The sequence below is a fragment of the Prunus avium genome, chromosome 1, assembly GCF_965620075.1.
Source record: "Prunus avium chromosome 1, drPruAviu1.hap1.1, whole genome shotgun sequence".
In the NCBI taxonomy this organism is placed as follows: domain Eukaryota; kingdom Viridiplantae; phylum Streptophyta; class Magnoliopsida; order Rosales; family Rosaceae; genus Prunus; species Prunus avium.
The window spans coordinates 62246845-62268420 of record NC_142284.1 but is presented as its reverse complement, the minus strand read 5'-3'; the positions used below and the strand labels follow the sequence as shown (position 1 = coordinate 62268420).

Here is a 21576-nt window from a genome sequence, read left to right as displayed (position 1 = left end):
AAGGGAAAGGCACCAAATTGATTTTAACACATATTTTAACATTATGGACTAAATTGATGTGTAAAATTAAAGTGATTGATTTACAAATTTGAGAACTTCAAAGATTATTAGTGAGAAAACCCTTATAAAAACAAATTTTGTAAATGACTCGTGGTTGGGTCTCTTTTGTAAATGACCCAACAAATTATGGGCGAAGAAAGGAAACAGAAAAGAAAAGGCTTTTTATCACAAAACGTCCCTGACGTTTTCGAAATTATCAGATTGCATCCTTAAAATTTTTTTGTATCACTAATGGTCCCTAACGTTAATATAGGTGCTCTTAAATAGTCATTCTGTAAAAAAAAACTGTTAAATCTAGGGATATAATCGTCAAATCAATCTAAAATTATAAAATATATATATAAATTTCTCTCTCCCCTCTTTTTTTTATTTTTTTATTTTTTATGTTTCCTTTCCTTCTCTCTCTCTTTCTTTTTTTCTTCTTTCTTCCTCTCCCCGAGTTCAGTCTTATCTCTCCTCTTTCTTTTTTATTTCCTTCCCTTCTCTCCTTCTTTTCTTCTTCTTTCTCCTTTCTTTCCCCGAGTTCACTCTTCTCTCTCACTCTTTCTTTTTTTCTTCTTCCTCTTGTCATGGGCATTTTTTTTCTTCTTCTCTCAGCTAGAAAACTGGGCATTTCCCCATTCTCTCTCCTTTATCTTTTTTTTTTCTTCATTCTCAGAGAATGATTTGGGTACAATGTGCAAGGGTTGGTTTGGGGCAAAAAGTCACGACGTCGGCTTCTATTGGCCTCTTCTTCTACCTTTGTTCAATTTTTATTTTTATTTTGGAAAAAAGCTGAAGAAAAAGAGAACAAAAAAATCCAGACACAAACCCATTTGCAGGAAAATGAGCAACGATGATGGTAATCGGAATAGGAATAAGAAAGGCCAGTGGACACCGCCAAACAGACCCTACCAGGAGAAAGAGGAAGACATGAAGATTTGGGGAGAGAAAGAAGAAGGAGGAAGAAGAAAAAAAAGAAAGACAGAGAAAGAGAAGAGTGAATTCGTGGAGAGAAAGAAGAAAGAAGAAGAAAAGAAAGAGAGAAAGAAGAAGACAGAAAGAGAGAAGGAAAGGAAATAAAAAAAGAGAGGAGAGAGGACTTTTTATAATTTTGGATTGATTTTACGATTTTATCCCTGAATTTAACAGTTTTTTTGACAGATGGACTATTTGAGAAAACCTATATTGACGTTAAGGACCATTACTGATACAAAAAAACTTTAAGGATGCAATCTGATAGTTTCACAAACGTCAGAGATGTTTTGTGATAAAAAGCCAAAAGAAAAAGATGACAAGTGGATAAAGATTGGTGATGGCGAAGGGCTCTCGTTGTGGTGGGAACGGGATGAAGGTGGGGTGGTCGAAAGCGGTGAAATTATGAGAAATTGAGAGACGAGTCACAAGCACAAAAGAAAGGAGGACTAGACCAGACCAGCGAGAGTGAGGGAGTGAGGGAGTGAGGGAGGGAGGGAGGGGTCCATGAAATGAAATCGGCGCCATCGTCGTCTTTACTCTTTCTGGTGCCACGTGGCTGCTATTCTTGTTCCTGTGTCAAGTTTGTTATAATGGCCAAGGGCAACAACAAGAAGAAAAAGTCTCAGCAAAATCCATCTCCTACTCCAATGGTTCTCTCTCTCTCTCTCTCTCTCTATCCTTTCCTTTCACTTTTTTTTTTTCTATGCAAGTTTCATGAATTCCTTCCTTTATTTTGCAATGTCAATTGAATATTGCTAATGTGAATTGAATATTGGTGTATGAACACGTCCTTTAAGAGAGTTTGTGCTCTGTCAACAGGGCTCCGACCCAAGTCCTCCCAGGATTACATCAAATGTCAGGCAGAATTTACAGCTTTTGAAGTTATGGAAGGTAGTTTGCTTACAATCCTACACACCACTCTGGAATGCAAAGTAGAAGTTTTCCTTCATGTTTATCTCATATGTTCAAACATCTTGTAGGAGTACCAAAAGAGAAAGTCTAGCACACCTAAGCACTCTACCAGTTACCGCAGAAAGAAGGTGCCCAAGGAACAGCTTCCAGAAGACTTAGACCTCTATCGTGATCCAACCACCACCCTCTACTAGTAATGCTCTCTGCCAGCTTCCTCTCCTTTTATGCTTCTTGGAAATCTATTGCCCTTTGATTCCTTTTTTTCTTTCTTTCTTCTTCTTGCAGTACAAACCAGGGTTGGGACATTGCAGTTCCGGTCTTGCTTGTTGATGGGTATAACGTATGCGGTTATTGGGCGAAGCTGAAGAAGCATTTTATCAATGGGAGACTTGAAATGGCTCGCCAAAAGTTAATCGATGAACTTGTAACTTTCAGCTTGCTACGAGGTTTGCAATTTCTTGAATAGATATTGGATAAACATTGTATTGGGTGGTTAACTTTGGGCCTGTCTGATAACCATTTCAATTTTAGTTTTTAGTTTTCATTTTTTGTGCTAGAGTACAGAGGAAAATGAGAGTGAGAATGGGATTGAGGATGAGATTGAGAAGAGGATGAGAAGGGAGGATGGGAGGGAGGAGTAACAAAAGTGAAACCAAAAACTTGAAAGTGAAAACAATTACAAATAGATTTCAGTTTTTAGTTTTTGTTTTCACTTTTGTTACTCCTCCCTCACATCCTCCCCTCTCATCTTCCCTCTCAATCCCATCTCCACTCTCATTCTCACTTCTATTCTCCATCTTTTTTCCTCTATACTCTAGCACAAAAAGTGAAAGCTAAAAACTAAAATTGAAATGGTTATCAAACAGGCCCTTCAATTATAGGAAACTTGAGCCACTTTTGAAAGAGTGCCATGAAATGATTTCTTTAAGAAACAAAGGATGAAAAGAAGAAGAATAAGGTGTGTTTTGTTGTGTCTTTGTTGACTACATTCCATAGACTATAACAAGTTGTGGTGTTAAGTGAGTGTGTTTTGTAATGAAAATATTTTTTTCTTGATATGTCCTTGCAAAAGAGCTTTGCATCATATGCAATCTGTTTAACAAATCATCATTTTAGGTTTTTGTTTTTTTTCTAATTTTTATTTTATTTTTTTCACCCACTCTTCCAGTAGTAGTTATATGGCTTGAGAAATACAACAGGAACAAGACTGTTGAACAATTTTAGGTGCGTATGGGGTTTGATAGTCTGCTTTTAAGTTTTTTTCACTCAATGTTTATGCATTTTGGAATTTCCATTTACTTCCGACATGGAGCGTGCGTGCAAAAAATAGCAGTGCAAACCAAACTGCTGGATCTTAAATTTATAACTGGCTGAGTAGTCTGATATCTTAAGTTCTATGTCATTTAGTTTTGCTGTCTCTGTTAAGTTCACTTAGGTGCCTTTTATAGTTTCCTAAGTTTATTTTATACTTACCAATTGAATTCCATCAAAGTAAATTAGTGTGTAATGGAGAAAGCAGTCCAGGATTGAATATTACTATTCTTTGCTTCTTCTTCTTCTTTTGTTTTGTTGATCTGACAAAGTTGTTGATCTTCTTTAATCTAGTTTGTATTTTAACATATCTTTATTTTTGTAAATTTTCCTTCCAATGGTTTGCCATTAAATTTTTTATTGTTTCATCAGTAGCTTCATCAAGCTTTGCTGTAATATTGTATTTGGAAGGAAAAAAAAAATCTATGAAAACTCAGTGCATGACTCATGTTGTGCGTGCCATGTTGAATAGTTTCAACAGAATGGTTTTCTTGATTTTCCCTTTTTTTTCTTTCTATATCTGAATGTTCTTTACTCACCTTTTTTATTTCTGAAACATTTACAGAGGTGAAAGTGGTGGCTGTATTTGATGCCATGATGTCTGGACTCCCCACACACAAGGAAGATTTTAATGGGTACTGTTTCTGAACTCAGGGTACAATACTTGTGGTTACTACTCAATGAAAATCTTGACTTGTTCTTTGGTTCTTTTTTTTTTGGGGTGAGGAGGGCAGAGTAAAACTGCACCTTGTACTGTTCTTTTGCATGTGCATGTGCATGTGCATATTTGTGAGTGCAATTTCACTTCTTGCTTTCAACATCCTCATTTTGTCTGAATTCAATGTACTAGTGTAATAACTTTGAGTTTGGATGATAAGCCTGAGGTGAAAGGGCTTTAATCTTCAACATCCAAACCTCAAATCATTTAAATGCTATGGCATTAAAAATATGCCACTGCATGCTTAAGGAATATCATTTTTCCACTAGCACATACACAATTGGTCCCTGAAACTTTGGGACAAATCACTTGACTGAACTTGATTTGACGCATTTAGTAATAAATGTTAGGGTTAACTACATAAAACCGCCTAAACTTTGGGATCCATTTCAAATTGGTACTTGATCTTTGAAGACCTTATAAGCTCATGCACAAACTCACGAAAAACCTGCATGTAAGCGCATTTGTCAATAGCCCGTTAGTATGTCTGTTAAATGATGACATGGAAAATGTGAGTGCCACATTTTATGCTTATGTGGACTCCACCCACAGCCAACAGCTCCAACCACCTAGCCCTTCCACACCCACCCTCAAAGCCCACCACCGATCTCCTGGGGCTCAACCTCCCACCCTGCGAGCCACCACGCCACCTCCAATCCCATCCTAGCCACACCATACTTGCTTTGATTCTATTTTTCTTCAGCTTTTTCTTTGTTTTTTTAGTTAATAATTTGGGTTTGTTTTGTATAATTTTGGTGGTAGGTGGTGTGGGTTAATCCTGAATATTTGATTAAGTTTGTTTTTTTGGTCTCTGTGGACTCCACCTGAGCATTAAATACAGGATGTATATTTGCCACATCATCATTTAACAGACATAAACGGACTCATTGACAGATGCTTACATGGAGGTTTTGTGAATTTAGTCTTCGAAGATCGGGACCAATTTGAAATGGCCCCCAAAGTTTGGGGTGTTTTATGTGGTTAACCCTAATTTTTGTTAAAAGTTTTGACGTGTGTGTGCAGATAAGTTTCCAATGCAAGTTCATGGAAATCACCATATGAAATTGTTTTATTGAAACTTCTTTTGGCGAAGAATTTCCTTTTATTTTTTATTTTTATCTAAACCTTATCCAAAAAAATCATTTTTGGGGTTATTTTCTTACAAACAAGCTCAGATTATACTGAAGACAAAAAAGAAAAAAGTTCTATTAGCCCTTGTGCTTCTTTAACATTTTCCATTTTCTGGGCCTTGCCTAATGACATTTGAAGCAGATATCAGGAGATTCAAGACTATATGATCACAACATACTTGCATGTTGCCTCTTGAGACATCATAAGAGATGATTTAGTAACCTTTTTCTTCTGTAACTTTAGTTGATTGATGAAATGGTTTTCGTTTTCCAGATTCTTAAACTTTTATCTTTTCTATTTATTTCTTTGGTGGGAAAATAACGTATTAGTAACTCTATTGTTCTGTTATTCATCAAGGTCATCCTGAATGGCAAGTTTGTCTTCTTGAATTTTCAATTTTTAACTTGATGAAAAAAAAAGTTACACTCAGCTGTTAGTGTATATGCTTGATTAAATCACCTTGGTACTAAATCACTTCATCTAAGGAACTGTAATCCTAAGAATTCACAATGTTGCAGTGTCGATGTAGTTTACTCAGGTGAATCTTGTGCTGATGCGTGGATTGAGAAAGAGGTGAGGAATGACTTGAAGCTGAAACCAACTTTAGAATTGTGCAGTCACTTCAAAAGTGAAATAAAGCTATGTTTGTTTACCTGATTTGGGTCTGCGGTTCTTATTTAATTGGTAACACAAAGTCCCATGACTCTTTTTTTTTTCTTCATTTGATGTAGGATATCCCATATTATATTGAGCTCGAGGTAAAAATTCTGATGCAGGATGGTGAGATGTAGTAGGCTACTAGGTCTAATACCTAACATAGAGCACTGTATATAATAGGAGTTACTTGACAAGCTATGTTTTTTATTGCAAGCTGTTTATGGCAGCAAGGCTTTTGGGGTAGAAGATTTAGAGTGAAGGATTTATGGTGAAAAGAAAGAGGAAAGGGTCAGGAGTTGAAGGGAAAAAGAGGGAACCAAGTCATGGACGCTGTTTTGTGGCTATGAGCAGTACCCCCAAGAATGGTAATTTGGTTGTTCTAGAAGCAACAATGTCAGATTAAGAAAAAAGTGGCTAGGTTTTGGTGGATATAGGATTTTGGAAAATTGGGGTTATCTAGTATATTAAACACATCGATTACAGGTAAGGCTGCAGGAGTCCAGATTTGTGCTTAACACAAAGCTTAGTGGTAAAAATCCATGTAGAATGCAAAAGAAAAGAATGTTCTATATATTCCATAATTTTCTTTTGTTTGGTTCATAGATGAGAGTGGTAAAGAAAACAAAATGAAGGACAACAACTCAAAATTTTCCTTTGAGTTATTAGACATTTAGCTTAATGGCTGATTATTAGACTCTAGCCTAAGGCTGTTAGCTTAAATTTAGGTCTTGTTGTAGAGTTCATTAACAGATTATGTCATGGATTTCTGTATAATTTGTGTGTACTCCTTTCATTTGAATATGCAATATGATGTTCTTCATCTCCCTTTCTCAAGTTCCTTTTTTCTCTTCTTTTTCTTCTTTTTTGAGGCTACTGGAAATTTGTAAATTTATATCCACATATGGAAATGGGATGCCCATGTATGGCTATTAAGAGTTCTTGTTCAGTGCAATGATGGTTACATTTCAGACAGGATTGTTATAGAAAAGGTTAGAGATTGTTCTCTACTAAATGTTATAACTAGAACCAGTAACGGTGTAAGGAGGACACAATGGGGTCATACTACTTCCTTTTGGTCCATTTTGGTCACAAAAATCACTTCGCTTAATGAATAATAAAATAAACTATGTTTGTTTTTGTCTAAGTAGAAGCTTATCATTCTCGACAACTTTTTTCTTTGAGTCAGACCATAGTACAAATACATAACATATATTGGAGGACTTGCTGGAAAAAATATAAGGGCATGGGTTTTACGTATGCCGTAAAAAGGTTTAGGGAGAAGGCTTTTCATTTGCACGAGGCAGTCACATGACCCTCCTCACCAGGCAGACCCTATGGGTGAGAACCTGTGAATTACTTGGGCTGTTGGTGGGGCCCTAATGTCTCTTGTAATCTAAGAGTCTCATATTTCTTAAATATCACTTGGTAACTGGTACACAAAGAGTTGCATCATGTATGCAGTACAAAAGTTTGAAAGAATTTGATCTCCTGAATCTCAGTTCTAGTACACAACTGCATTTGTGCACTGTTCTAGGCCTGAAACTGGTTAGCTTTGCAATACAATTTTCAATTACCCTCTGGTATTTGCTTCTCTGATCTGTTTTATGTGTATTTCTTTTTCTTGATCTGTAACTTGTGATTTTTCTATATGTAACAGGTTGCAGCCTTGAGGGAGGATGGATGTCCTAAAGTTTGGGTTGTGACTTCTGATCATATTCAGCAGCATGCAGCACATGGAGCAGTATGTGTTCTCCTCTTCATTCCGGTGTAAATGAGATTTTTCTTCTGATCCTGTTAAATAAATTTGGACTGTTATCTTTGTTAAACTATTAAAATTATCAAGGAGTTCCAATTTTGATGCATAAAGTCCAAGCATATAATATATCTGTATTTCCTATAATGTCCCATTTCTGGCTGCCACAAATTTTGTTGGTACTGCAGCATACTATTTGCAACCATCTTGTTCCCCCGAGTCCATCTTGTTCCCCTGTACCATCCCAATGAGTTTAAGTTGGGTTAAGTTGTGCTTTACTAATCTTTTGAAGTAATCTCTTTAATAATTCCTTTTGTTTCATGTTTTATACAACCAGTAATATTGTTTGACAATTCACTGGAGTACTCTTGCAATCTCGTATTTAAATTCCTCGAACTTGCAGAATTTAAAGCTCTGAGACCTAGTGGCATTAGCCTTCTTGCAAATACAAAGGTTCTGTGCGTCTTGGCTTCAAAACCAAGAAATATTGTGGAGTCCCCCCATCCCCCGGAAAGAAAAAGCAAACTTGTTTCCGTATTGTAGCATGATGCTATTTTATTCCCTTACCATTTGAAAAACAAGATTTAGGTATCTTGTATGTTCACATGGCTGATGTACTTCAACATTCACTGAATCATGATCTTAGCAACCTGATATGGACTCTTATACTGTTATTTTTCAGGGAGCCTTCATTTGGAGTTGCAAGGCGTTGGTTTCTGAGGTAAGGCATTTAACTGTATGATGTGTTGCCATTTTGTTCAATGATGTTGAGTGTGGACAATGTAGTATGTACTAATTAAAATCATTCTTTCTGTTCATGTTAACATTCATTTGTTAGGAACAGTTAGATTTGTTCAGAACTCGGGCCTAATTACATTTTACACCCTCCAAGTTTGGGCCATGTATCAATATCATACCTCATCTTTAAAACATTGCAATGATAGACGTAAAGACATGCTTTAGTTTATTTATCAGTTAAAACATGCAATAAGATAAAAATAAATAAGAAACACAACTTAACTTTAAAACTTAGGGCCCATTTGGTTCAAGGTTTAGGAGCTTGGGAATGGGTTTCAAATTGCATTCCCATGTTTGGTAAGTGCACTCTTGGGAATGCAATTATGGACTCATGGGTATGGACTTCCCAAGTAGGGGGGGAAGTTCATAGCTCACCTTGGGAAACTTTTTCCCCCCCACTTGGGAAAGCATTTAATGCAATTTTTTTGGACTAACTTACCCATGTTATTATTTTAAAATACCACTTTTGACCCTTTAAAAACTCTTCATATTAATAACTTTTAATGATAAAAAATCAAGGTTATTGTTGGAAAACTGATCAACTTTTCATTTCTAATATTGCACAAACCAAACATGGGAATGGGAGAAAACGACATTTCCTAGTCCTTATTTCCATCGTTCCCAAACATGGGAATGGACATCCTCCATTCCCATCTCGTGGGATTAGACATGGGAAGTTTATTCTCAAGAAGTTCAATTTGCGAACCAAATTGGCCCTTAATGTTTTAGTGAATTATATTAAACAGGCTGGGAGAATGCATAGATTGGGCCCTTGATGTATGAATCTCTGTTTTGATGTATTCCTGTTTTTGTTCATGCCAATTCATTTGTTTTGTATAGATTAAAGCATCAGAAAAGGAGTTTGAGAGGATGCTTCAGGAACACAGGTCTGTTCTACTTGAGATGAAACTTGTTATCTTATTTTCTGCTATGGAAAATTGAATACACTAAGTTATGTTCATGCTGTTTCATCTTGCCTATGGCCTTCAGAACTCTAAACCTTTGCCACATTAGATGGTGTAAGTGCTCTTGAGGAGAACCAGATAAGCTTTTTGATGCAGAATGCATATGAATAGTTTTCCTAATTCTATTTGGATTAGTTTTCCTTATTCAGTTAAGGATTCCTTGTTGTTGAAGGATTTCTTATTAGTTAATTTGTTTTCCTATTTCTTAAAGTTTACTTTTCCTTTTCCTAAACTAAAAAGGGTTTTGTCTCTATAAATAGGGCAGTTTGTAATCTTATAAGGCAGACTTGATTAATAATAAATTTCCTTACTTTGAACTCTCTGATTCCTTCCCTTTCCCTTCGCCTCTTGGATCTCTAATTCCTTCCTTTTCCCTTCGCCTCTTTGATCTCTAATTCCTCTCCTCGATCTCTTATTTCTTCTATGTTCTATTGCTCAAGTGTTTACTTTAATACCTATCGGTTGTTCTACATCAATTGGTAATCAGAGCATTCCCTCACTTTCGCTTGCATTTGCTCTATACCATGGCACCCCAAATCGTGGCCAGCCTTGCAGAACAATGTCATGTGTTCCAAGACAAAGTTTCTGACGATATCGCTGGCATTGAAACCCAACTCTCCAAGCTCAACGCTGACCTGAAAGAAGAGTTGGTACAGGCTCACAAACCTCGTGCGACAACGGACTTTGCCATCACCAAACTCCAAGACTCCGTTCAGTTGCTTATAAATTACTTTCGGGCTGGACACGCTGAACCTTCTTCTACGTTAGCGGTGCTCTCAAGTTCGTGTATGCCACCGCCAAAAAGTGGCCTTTTGCCAAGTCCACTGGTGGATAAAAAATTCAAGGCCATGCCATACGGCATGTCGCATAGCTCAACTGGGCTCTCGCTCAACACGCTCGAGGCTCAATTGGAGCCCCTCTTTTCTTTTGGGTCTATGCCACCGCCCCATTATATCGAACACACAATGGGCCTTCCTCCAGTGACTACGTAGGCTTCTATCCTGCCACCCGTTCCACATGATCAATACATTCATCCCCCTCACCATTTTAACAACGATATCATCCGCCACATCAAGCCTTCCGCTCCTACTTTTGATGGTCATGGGGATCCTTCGATGTTTCTTGATTGGTTGCTCTTCCTGTGGCTGCCCGCGCATCAGATTTTGCTACTTCATTTGCTAAACATATTAGGAAACTGTATGATGACGTCCGTCGGCAGATATCCATGCACACCGACACTTACAAACTAGCAGCGAATGCTCATCGTTGTCGCCAAGAGTTTCAAGAAGGGGATGTTGTTATGGTGCGGAATAGTCCTGAGCGTTTTCCTAAGCAATATTTTTGTTAAATAACCTGCTGCTGGATCTTGTTCTTTAATGTAACCAACGACAATAGACTAAACTAGCAAATATTAGGAAACTTAGACACACAAGAGTTATACTGGTTCGGCAGAACTTTTGCCTACGTCCAGTTGTGAGAAAGAGAAATCATCGCTCCTTTGATTAATAATAGAGATTACAGAACTTTTGCAAACCCTAGAACTAATCTCAAAACTCTTGGCTGTCTCTGGCTATTTTTCCCTCCTCAAAATAAGCCTTGCCACACCCTATTTATAGATATAGAGTTGGCTTACATGTCCTAAGGCTGATTGAATTCCTATTCCTAAGTGGATTAGGAAATTACACTTATCCAAAACCAAATAGGCTTCTAGAAATCCAAACCTGAATTGAATAAGGAAAACTGAAATTCTTTCCTAATCCCTCTAGGACAAGAATACCTCTAATTTTCCTAAAACAATCCTAAACTAACTACGACATATTTGACGAGCCAAAATCCTAACAATTTTAAGAAGCTTCATGCTCATTCGCTGGGTCCTTATCGTATCATTAAGAAGCTTGGGTCCAATGCTTACTTGATTGAGTTGCCCGCAGATATGCATACAAGTCCCATTTTCAATATTGCTGATTTATCTTCTTATCAGGGAACCTTTTCTCCGCCTATTTCTATGGATGTTGTTCATGGTTCCATTCCCCCTCTTGTGCCGCGTATTCCCTCTACCAGTTCTACCCCTACAGATCAGATTGCTTACGTCTTGGATCATGAAGTTGTGGCCTCATCTGCTGGAGGTTCTACCCGTTATCTGGTTCGTTTGGTTGGAAGGCCGGCTACTGGGGATGCTTGGATTACAGAAGCTTAATTTCGCCGCTTGGATTCCAATCTTCTGCACAGTTATCAGGATGCTCTTTATGATCTTGATTTGGCTGCATCTCGTCCTCCTATCATCCATACTTACCAACGTCGTCGTCATCGTCGTCCTTAATCTTGGTTTACTTGACAGTGTCGAGTTCTTTTTGGTGGGGGAGAATGATGCAAAATGCATATGAATGGTTTTCCTAATTCTATTTGGATTAGTTTTCCTATTATTAGTTTTCCTAATTCAGTTAAGGATTCCTTGTTGTTGAAGGATCTCTTATTAGTTAATTTGTTTTCCTATTTCTTAAAGTTTACTTTTTCTTTTCCTAAACTAAAAAGGGTTTTGTCTCTATACATAGAGCAGTTTGTAATCTTATAAGGCAGACTTGATTAATGATAAATTTCCTTACTTTAAACTCTCTGATTCCTTCCCTTTCCCTTCATCTCTTCGATCTCTAATTCTTCTTCTCGATCTCTTATTTCTTCTCTGTTCTATTACTCAAGTGTTTACTCTAACACCTACGGGTTGTTCTACATCGCTTTTCCCACCAATGTCTGGGATAAAAACAGGTATCATAATCATGTGCAGAGGATGTCAAGTGACTATTCTCAGCACCAGATCTAAAGACACTATCTTGTAGGAGCTCAGCCTATTCTACTTAACCAGTTAAGAGCTGTGTTGCTCTTAAGCTCAGTCCTTAAAGGATGAGCACTTTTAGCCATTGAATGAGGTACTCTTGGATTGATCCATGATTTACTCACAATGAGAAACTCTGTGGTTATCGGAGTCAGATCTTGTTAGACGAAGTTTCATGCCTTTTACACATGACAGGAGTGTCATGTGTTGGTTTGGGCACAGGTTGTATGTCACGTCAACTTCCAAAAGCCATGCATGTTGAGATATGCTGGTACATTTTTAATTGATTTATGAGTCATCTGCTTAAGGATATCTTTAGTCATGAAAAAACTATTCTTACCAAAATATTTTCGAAAAGTGTGAGTTTCTTGCCAAAAATGCTGCCGGCTTTCTCAAATTTTCATTCTTAGCGAATGGTGCAACTTTTCTGAGTATTCAAGGAAGTGACCAACATATGTGAACAGCATTGTCGAGTTCTCGGGTGTCCAAAGAGGTGTCCCACAAATCATATAAATAAATAAAGCATTTGAGGTCCTTGTTTTGAGCATCTTTATGCCAGAGTTTGCTGGTGGGCGAAAATATCAATTTGATTGCTACTATTAATAAATTATGATTTACCTTTCTCAGGCCTACTTCTTTTTATCAATTTGATTCCAACTATTAATGAATTCTGGTTTATTTTTCTCAGGTCTACTTCTTTTCAAGGGAGGTTATTAAAGCACAATCTTGATTCAGAAGTTGTAGATGCTCTCAAGGATCTCAGGAGGAAGTTATCTGAAACTGAATCAAAGTAGTTGATCAGGTTTTGTTTCAGATCAAGATCTCAAGGATCTTAGAAGGAAGTTATCCGATGCTTGTCCTGTACATAAGTATAGGTTGATGTACTGGCGTCATCCTTCAGAAATCAATCCCTGGCCATAGAAGTTGTCAATTTGTACCATGTTATATAAGGCACTCAAAAATTGTTTGGATTTGGATCATTTGACAGTTGTACCTCAAAAAATTTGGCAATAAAATTTTAGTAACAGAGTTTGTCAGCTTCAATTACATGTAATCTTAGTCTCACATGTAATCTTAGTCTCACAAGTCCATGCAATTAAGTTTTATCAATTTTTTTGGTTATATATGTAGATTGTTGGTTAAATAAATAATACTTATCTCAAAGTATCATTAGAAATTTCCAAATTTTCATAACAATATCATGGTTTTTACCAATATTTATCGAATATTTCTGCCAAAATGGTTGCATTTTGGGACTTTCGAAATTTCCGGACTGACCGATAGGGTAATGTTTGTTTGGGGTTTTGTTTCTTAAAAGGAAATTTAGGGTAATGTTATTTAGTGGACGTTGGGTAAAATTGACATTTGATCAATCACAAAGACTGATAACTAGCGACGACAAGCACATGCAGCTTTCGTGGGAATTATATGACCTTGAACTGCAATGAATTGTTAACTACAATTGCATGGTCACAAAATTAAATGTCGGCCCAACTTGGAAATTCAGGCAAACTAGTCACGCAAAAAATTGAAATTTTGACTTTTTCTTTTATCTATATCATTCAACAGACATAACTTCAAAGAATTACGTTGCACGTTTGAGGGGTATTGAGAAAAGGTGTCAGGCAGTTGTATGTTACGTTGCTTTAACTACACTTAATCCAGTCACAAGATCTTAAGATTTGATCGCATCCAAAGTGAATATTTTGAAAAGAAAATATGACACGGATGTCTTCAACACTACATCACTTGATAAAAATTTGCAAACAAAGAGAGCTTGATGAAAAGAATTGCCTGTTCGCAGTTTTCAGGTCGATGAATCAATCATTATATACTTGACAAACATAAAACAAGAACCACTTACAATGAAAACCTGTGGATGTAAAGAATCAATGGAGCAGTTACAAATGAAACAAAATGGGAAGAACTTTGGCCGCATACAGAGCATTCATTCATGCAAAAGTAATCACATTAACCGGAGGCAACGACTATTAGACATTAATATCTGAGCGCTTTGATCTGCCTGTACTGCTGATTTCTGGGTAACTAGTATGGGAAAATCTAGGAAGGCTGTAGTTTTCTGAAACCGAAACTGGTTGCTGAGGATAAAGCGTGGGAGGTGGTGTCAGATTGCGTTGCGCTGGAAGAGGAGGGAGCATGTTGTACTTGTAAGGGTCACCACGCAAGCTGCAAAAAAAACCCTTGGTAAGAAAAATCACAACAAACATAGTAAGACAACCCATTGAGAGGATAAGAAATGTGATGATGAAGAATTATCATCATGACTTATAAAGTGCTGGCACATAACTGGCAGGGTCACGCAGAACTTCACATTTGATCAAAACATAATCAATCACCATTTACGTTCTATCACAGGAAAACCATCTCACTTCTGAGCTAGCATACCCTCCTTTAATTATTTAAAGATGATGTTGACAGCTATAACAAGTTGGAGAGAAGAATGTAACTGGCTGAAACTACCTGGAATTCCTGTAGGAATGATCCTCATCACTCCAATTTTCATCTACAGTCTGTGCAGGTTTTTGAACTGGAGAACCAGACCATGGATTTTGTGCAGGTACATCATCGGAAAAATATCTTCTTCTGATCAACTGAAACAACCAAGACAAGAGTTGGACATATTTCATACGACAAAAGAAATAAGCTAACAGCAAGAACACAAATACAGACCATACGGAAAAATTTCATCACGGCTTCCTTGTCATATCTTGCTTCTTTGGCAGCCTGTATATGTTCAACAGACCATCATATATTAACGATTCCATGTTACCAACGATTCCCTCACAAGATATATAGAACATAAACATGACAATTATATTCCCTGAAATTGACCTTTTTGCTGGATAGAAAACAATGACTTTACTGATCAAAGTCAAAAGTTACAAAAAAATTCCTAGCCATAACAAGAGGTCCACAATCTAGCCAAACTAAGTATAGCCTATTACATCCAGGAATTAAACTACTTCTAACTACAGAGGACCAAAACTAAAACCAAAAGAAAAATAAGAACCCAAAATGACAAAAACTGGGGAAATGTGAGGAAGAAACTACAGTGGAGAAAAAGTTAACTGATTTACAGTTAACACCTAATGTGCACGACCAGAATGGCAGAGAAGTTCAGGCATCTTGTTCCAGTAAATGGAATTCATATTAACAAAATGCCCTAACAGTTTTGGTTCCAATGTTTTAAAACATAATTTGAAAAGATAAAACCATTAATCAACTCCAGTGAGGTGACCCCACATCTTCTCTTCTTCATTAAATGAAAGGAGTGATTATAAACATCTACGAAGTGCTATAGTTACAAGTTACAACAACTAACAACAATATGTGAATTACTAAAGATCACATATCCCTCTGCTAGCTAAAACATTAAAATATCCATAGAAAAGAATAAAAAAGCAGATATTCTGTAAAAAAAATTATTTTAGAAACTCATTACTGTTTTAGTGTTCTCTGAAAATGACAAAATTCTTCAGAAGCACTTAAAAAGAGTCCTCGGCTGAATTGCATTATTTCTCCACTTACAAGGCCTTTTATTAAAATAGATAGCCAATCAAGAAATAACATAAATTATGTAATTTTTTTAAATGTTCAGGAAAATATCAAACTTGAGCAATGATTCAGATTCACAATCTGACAACATAATCAGACCGCCTAGAAAGAGAACATTTCCCCATGCATGCATATAAATGAAGCACACAAACCAAATAGCAGGTAGAAGCCAAATTCAATGTGTAACAAATAAGGCCATACAAGTACCAAGCACAATACAGTTGACTTTTTGTAGCAATAAATGGACGTCACACATGCATTTTAAGTTCCTTATTCGTAGTCTCATATTCATGATCTTGGAGTATCCTTATGTTACATGGTCAGTGTATTAGAAGTGGTAAATTATCTTTTACATTTTCTGTATGCATTGATTTGGGTCTTTTCAATGATTCACGTGCCAATGGCTACAATCTTGTGTTTTCCCTCAAATGGCTACTTTCAAGCATTGAAAGTAAGTTAATAGTGAAGAGAATCCTTTGTCACATTCTAAGTCATTTGGAATATGAATGTAAAACCTCACAACAAATTCTAATGCTATGTGAAACAGGTAGGTTTTCACTAATTCTAAGTTGCATGGCAGCTTGGCATTAAAAAATTGCCAACTATCCAAGCCAACTAGCGGTGGCATCTATCTGGGTCATAGGGAATGGAGAGAGATAAGACTCATGTAAGACAGAGTGGACAGAATTTCCTTCATGTGTATCCTTCCAGTGCCTTGTTGATTGTTTTAGTGGCTGGCTATCTGGGTCTCTTTATAGATTGTCATCTTCTCATAATACGTTAATTACAATAAGTCAGTTTCATCATTGTATCATATGAGGTGGAATCCCAACTTGTGGAGGAAATTAAATGAAATAGAAACTGCCGAGTTTTCTTCTCTCTTGTCTTTAATTGAAAACATTTCCTTGTGTCCAGTGCGAGTTGATAAAAAGATTCAACTTGAGTCCTCTAAACATTTTCTGGTAAATCGTCCTCCAGAGTCCAAATAACTTGAAAGGTAAAGGTTCCTAGTAAGGTGCAGGTACTTTAATAATTGCTCATGGGAGGGTCAATACCTGTGATGTTATTCAATGAAGGAGGCCCAAATTGTGCATCTCACCCTATTCGTGTATTCCGTGCAAAGGTGGGGAGGAAAATATGGATAAAGAGTGATGACCTATTTCTCCATTGCCCAATCACACTTCAGATTGTGGTATAATCTCTTTGGGGGAGGCAAGGTTGAGTTTGGTGATCCCGGCCTCTTATAAATCATAATTGGTTGAGAAGTTCAAAAACATTTTTCTTTTGGGGAGGAAGGCAAAAATTATGTTGAAGTGTTGTGTCTTGGCTATCTTTTGGGTGGCTGGCTGTAAAGGAAGGCTAGAATATTCGAAGAAAGCTACGGGAGGAGGCAACATCTTTACGGGACAGAGTGAGGCTTTGGTAGCTGCTGAATTCAAGGATATTCCTTTTTCTATTTTCATTCTAATTGGAAAGCTGCTGTTAGCTGACTTTTGAGCCTTCAATTTCTCAGATTTGTGTGCACGGGCCTCTCTTGATCAGATAGACTGCTATTTGGATTGTAACTCTTTGAATGAGTACTTAATGAAATCTTTGTTTCCGTAAAAATAAAAATAAAACAAAAACAAAAACATTCAAATTGAACACAGTACTCCTTTTAAAAAAACTTTTTAAAGTGCACCTTGGTCAAGTTAACCAAGCAGAACACTGTGTTCACCAAAACATGCTCTAGATATGGCCTCAAAAGATCATAATAAATATAGACAGAAAAATGAGGTCAGTTGCCTTCAAACACGTCTAATGCAATCACAACCACATTCATTGGATACTAATTTCATTTTCATCAGTGATAATGTGAACAGTGGCAATAAACAAGGAGAAAAAGGGGGAAGGAAAACAAAAAGAAATGAAAAAACACGTTGCTTACCGCAATAAGGCCTCCAGCACTAGGAAAACTCTCAGTCAGTGGAAGTTCCTCACTGGATGGAAGCAAACCTTGTTTCTCAACCCACTGTCGAGCTACGTCAACAAGATTGCCACTGCTTCCCCTTGTACCCTCTTTTGCAGCAATATCAGCTTTGTTACCTATAACAATATAGGGGACAGGAAGGCCACCGGGACCTCCAGATCCTAGAGGAGCCGAAAATGTCCCAGTCGCAGCAATCTCAGCTGCCCACCTCTGTAAGCCAGTTTTTGTCCTTCTTTGGGAGAGATCATGAACAAAGATTACACCTGCAGATGAATTTTAAGCATATCATGAGTTGAAACATCCAAGTCTGGTTGCAAAATGTTGGTTCCATTTCTTTTGATAGGAAATAAAACACAAAAATAAATGTCTGAATACCGTTAGATAAGTTGAGTACAATCACATTGACCATAACTATATACCACCATGACTTACCACAAACATTTCGTCAACACCACTAATGTACATTTGCATCATTAATGAATCAAACATGGATGCATCAAGAGACAAAAAAATGATAAATGCCCGCACTTACAAGCCTAAGCAAGGCTGCTGGTTTCTAACTTAAAGATAAATAGTCAATTAACTTGTCCTCAAAAGTTTGTTTACTTCACGGCCTTTTCTCTTATTTATATTTAACATGCATACTAGTTACAAGGAGAATAAAATGTTTATAGAAGGAGAGAGGTCCCAAACTTGCCATTAATTTGGGAATAAAAAAGAGACCGGCATTCTTTGTATCTATCATGTCCAGACACATCCCAGAGTTCAATAAAGAAATCTCTCTCAGCGTCACCTTTAATGCTGCTTGACGAGCTACCAGAGTTTCCATAAGTAGTATGCTGGATAGAAAAACGGTAAACGCTTATTGGAGACTGGAACTTCAGTAATACTTCTCAATATCCCATCAGAATCAAAGTAATAATTCTTCTTACCTTTACACCAACTGTACACCCTACTGTCTGAGGAGGACGAGCGATGGAAGAACCGTTGACAATCAGATGAACAAGAGAACTTTTTCCAACACCTACCAATTGATCAAAATCCAAAGATGAAGTTTGATACTTACACCCGAAATTATGAGAGGTAATCGACAATAAGTCATAGATTGGATAAAGAACATCCTTCCGGCATGCATTATAAAATTATGTGTGCAGACATGTTCATGTCAAATTATAGATTCAGAGGGTTGCATTTCCGCCTGTCAAATACTATTTTATGCAAAGCATTATCATAAACATGTAAGCCACTACCCTTCTAGTAAGCTAAGATAATATACTTTAACAATCAAGCATGTCAGCAATTGATCTTGATACTTGAAACTAACGTATATAGAATCACTCCATTATTGGGTAAGCATCAAATATTCAATGCTGATTCCAGGTCAAATCAGGTAGAGGTTTCGTCCATATCTGGCCAACATATTTCCAAAATGTCAGGAGGCATTGATCTTTCTTAAAATGAAAAGATCAGTCTCCAACATAACACCAATATCATTCTTAACTTTTTCAATCTACACTTCTTTCTTAACTCATCCAATCTACAATTCTCCAACCAACATATAAGATACTACATGCAATCTGCTCATGTGTAACTTGAGCTTCTGTATTCATGTTGCTTTGACACTCACTTGAAACCAAAGTTTCTTCACTCTAGCACAGTTGTGCTTCTTAATCCAAAAATGTTTAATTGAACTAATCCAAAGGGCAGCAACCACTCTGATCAGAACTGTACCCAAACTCATATTGACAACAATTTGGTATCCAAAGTTCTAACCAAATCCATATTCTATATCTAATTATGAGCATCATTAAGCACATACAAGCATACAACACAATCCAGAACAAATCAATTAAGATTTGCAAAAAACAAAAAAAAAATTGTAAAAGGAAAGGAAACAAGAAGACATAGGAAGAGAATTATAGGGTCACAATCAACTACCTGAGTCGCCAACAACAAGCACTCGAACCTGCCCACAAGGCGGTCCACCACCGTTTTGCTCTTTGTTCTCCCTCTCACGGTCCCTCCAGAACATGTTGTTCTCCAAGACTTTTCAAAACAAAATCACCTCAAAATGCAACCAAAATCAAAGGTCCAACTCCTCGCACATTCGAGACCCACAAATCAAGTCCCATCAAAGACACACAAAAACCAACAATTTCTCCAAATGGGCACCCTCAGTTTCAATCTAAAATCCATTTTGATTCAAGACCAAGACAAGATCAAAGCCGGAATCATAAAACCCATTTCTAAACATGTCTCAAGGGACCCAATAGAAAGCCCCGCTAAGGTGCTCAAGAACCAAAACCTAGTTCCACCGACAGATCTCGTATTAAAATCTTCAAGTTGTATCCTTGTAAACGTAGAACTTAAAACTTCTAGTTATTTTTTATAAAAAAAATAGCTAGATCATGAAAATAAGAACTGGGTTTGGCTCCAACCTTCAACGCAGCTCCTTTTCACCACCATGAAACATGTGACACCAGTTTCAATTACTCCATCAACGTTTCAGAACCCCACCCCCTATAAATCAGAGGCCTTTAACTTTAGATTGGCACGCCAAACAGAGAACCAACAAATAAATTCTTCTTCACTAGCAAAGATTTATTCCGCTTCAATCGACCTCCAATCTGTGAGCCCCCTCTTTCTTTCTGTCTACTCTCTGTCCCTCGCTTTATGTCTTCCTCTCTCTCGATCCCCTTCTGTTTCACTCTGCCCCTCTTTGTCAGTTCGCGCCTCTCCCCCTACCTCCCATTCTAATATTATTTTTCCTTTTCTTTTTGCGTAAATTTCATTTTACTATCCGGGGTAGTTTCCATTTATTTTATTTTTTCGCTAAAGTTTAGGGGGGTACTCTTGCACACAAGTGTGCGATAAGATGGGTTTCAACATCCAATCATTGGTATGCAATTCGATGTCATTTTTATTGAGCTAGATCCTATTGATACTGAGTTTCAATCTTTACTAGTCCGAAGATTTTTAGTGTCGACTTCGGGCCCGTTTGATTCACGGGTTAAACTTCTTGAGAATGAAGTTCACATGTCTAATCTCACGAGATAGGAATGGAGGATGTTCATTCCCGTATTTGGGAACACTAAGAAATGTCATTTTCTTTCATTCCTATGTTCTATTTGTACTTTGTACAGTAATGAAAAGTTGTTCAGTTTTCCAACAATTTCCCTACTTTCTTACTATTAATATTAATATGAAAAGTTTTTTAAAGGTCAAAGTGAGCTACGAGTTAGAAATTTCCCGTACATAAGTTCATACCCATGGGTTAGGTATTGCATTTCCAATGATGCATTTACCAAACACGTGAATGCAATTTCATATCCTAAAACTTAAACTTTCGTATGTAATAAACTTTGATTTTACTACAGTTTCATCAGTGTTTGCGCTAAAACTAGATGGGTAGTAAGTAGGCCAACTTAAAGATGAGGTGGATGCTGAAGGTGAGGACCCTCAATATGTAAGAGCATTCGGTAAGTAAATGGACATGCATACATAAGACAAATGTACGTGGTTCACCCGAATAATGGGCTACGTCCACAGAGAAGTATGTTCTCATTACGATAATGTGTGTATACATTGCACATAGGGTTAGACCCAAGGGGAAGAAGAAGAATGCCGAAGGCTGAAGGTAGGAAGGCTGGAGATCCGTGGGCTTGTAAATGGGCTCATGGGTAAACCCATAGGGCCCCAATAGCCTGCCCAACTCCTCTTTTCTTTCTCCTCCCTTCTTCTTGGAGGAGAGGGGTCTTCTTTTATAAGTGAGGAAGAGTCCCCTCCTCTTATGTTTTGTCGATGTGGGACTCCCTTCTCTTTGGCTTGGGAGTGTTTGGGAGTGTTTGGCCAGATATTGTACAAACAATCAGCATCGTGACTCTACCATCAAAAGGTCTGTTAACGCATGACGTGGCAATAAAGAGAGCCATTCATTAT

The 21576-nt window shown here is 37.2% G+C and overlaps 2 protein-coding genes and 1 pseudogene across 6 annotated transcripts; 2 read left to right on the top strand and 1 right to left on the bottom strand.

The window, feature by feature from the left end:
• Positions 1 to 1370: 1370 nt before the first annotated feature.
• On the top strand, positions 1371 to 13136 carry LOC110765700 (yacP-like NYN domain protein). Of its 4 annotated transcripts, none has more exons than XM_088246289.1 (11): positions 1371 to 1667; positions 1837 to 1908; positions 1998 to 2122; positions 2215 to 2375; positions 3806 to 3875; positions 5608 to 5662; positions 5821 to 5847; positions 7404 to 7513; positions 8182 to 8220; positions 9138 to 9184; positions 12781 to 13136. In XM_088246289.1, exons 1-11 carry the CDS (start codon positions 1527 to 1529, stop codon positions 12807 to 12809), a joined length of 876 nt encoding a protein of 291 aa, XP_088102415.1. In that variant the 5' UTR covers positions 1371 to 1526; the 3' UTR covers positions 12810 to 13136. The 4 variants fall into 4 exon arrangements, with proteins under 4 accessions (XP_088102415.1, XP_021824598.1, XP_088102418.1 ...); XM_021968906.2 differs by having other exon boundaries at positions 1373 to 1667; positions 7404 to 7487; XM_088246292.1 differs by lacking the exon at positions 5821 to 5847 and having other exon boundaries at positions 1373 to 1667.
• Positions 9191 to 12772, top strand: LOC148298148 (uncharacterized; annotated as a pseudogene).
• Positions 13137 to 13819: 683 nt separating the features above from the next.
• LOC110765716 (Ras-related small GTP-binding family protein) lies at positions 13820 to 20415 on the bottom strand. 2 transcript variants are annotated; one of them, XM_021968921.2, is made up of 7 exons: positions 19576 to 20411; positions 18570 to 18661; positions 18335 to 18476; positions 17596 to 17900; positions 14784 to 14837; positions 14574 to 14704; positions 13820 to 14279 (listed from the first exon to the last, which is right to left on the bottom strand). In XM_021968921.2, exons 1-7 carry the CDS (start codon positions 19667 to 19669, stop codon positions 14084 to 14086), a joined length of 1014 nt encoding a protein of 337 aa, XP_021824613.1. In that variant the 5' UTR covers positions 19670 to 20411; the 3' UTR covers positions 13820 to 14083. The 2 variants fall into 2 exon arrangements, with proteins under 2 accessions (XP_021824613.1, XP_088103118.1); XM_088246992.1 differs by lacking the exon at positions 14784 to 14837 and having other exon boundaries at positions 19576 to 20415.
• Positions 20416 to 21576: the final 1161 nt, after the last annotated feature.

What these genes read in the sequence shown, in the direction of transcription:
- LOC110765700 (XM_021968906.2), top strand. Translation starts at nt 1,527, where the DNA reads ATGAAATCGGCGCCATCGTCGTCTTTACTCTTTCTGGTGCCACGTGGC. An exon ending in ATGCGTGGATTGAGAAAGAG is followed by an intron (nt 5,663 to 5,820) that starts GTGAGGAATGAC and finishes CATTTGATGTAG; the next exon opens with GATATCCCATATTATATTGA. An exon ending in AGCATGCAGCACATGGAGCA is followed by an intron (nt 7,488 to 8,181) that starts GTATGTGTTCTC and finishes GTTATTTTTCAG; the next exon opens with GGAGCCTTCATTTGGAGTTG.
- LOC110765716 (XM_021968921.2), bottom strand. Translation starts at nt 19,669, where the DNA reads ATGTTCTGGAGGGACCGTGAGAGGGAGAACAAAGAGCAAAACGGTGGT. An exon ending in GCTTGTTGTTGGCGACTCAG is followed by an intron (nt 18,662 to 19,575) that starts GTAGTTGATTGT and finishes ATCAATTGGTAG; the next exon opens with GTGTTGGAAAAAGTTCTCTT. An exon ending in TTTTTATTCCCAAATTAATG is followed by an intron (nt 17,901 to 18,334) that starts GCAAGTTTGGGA and finishes ATTCATCTGCAG; the next exon opens with GTGTAATCTTTGTTCATGAT.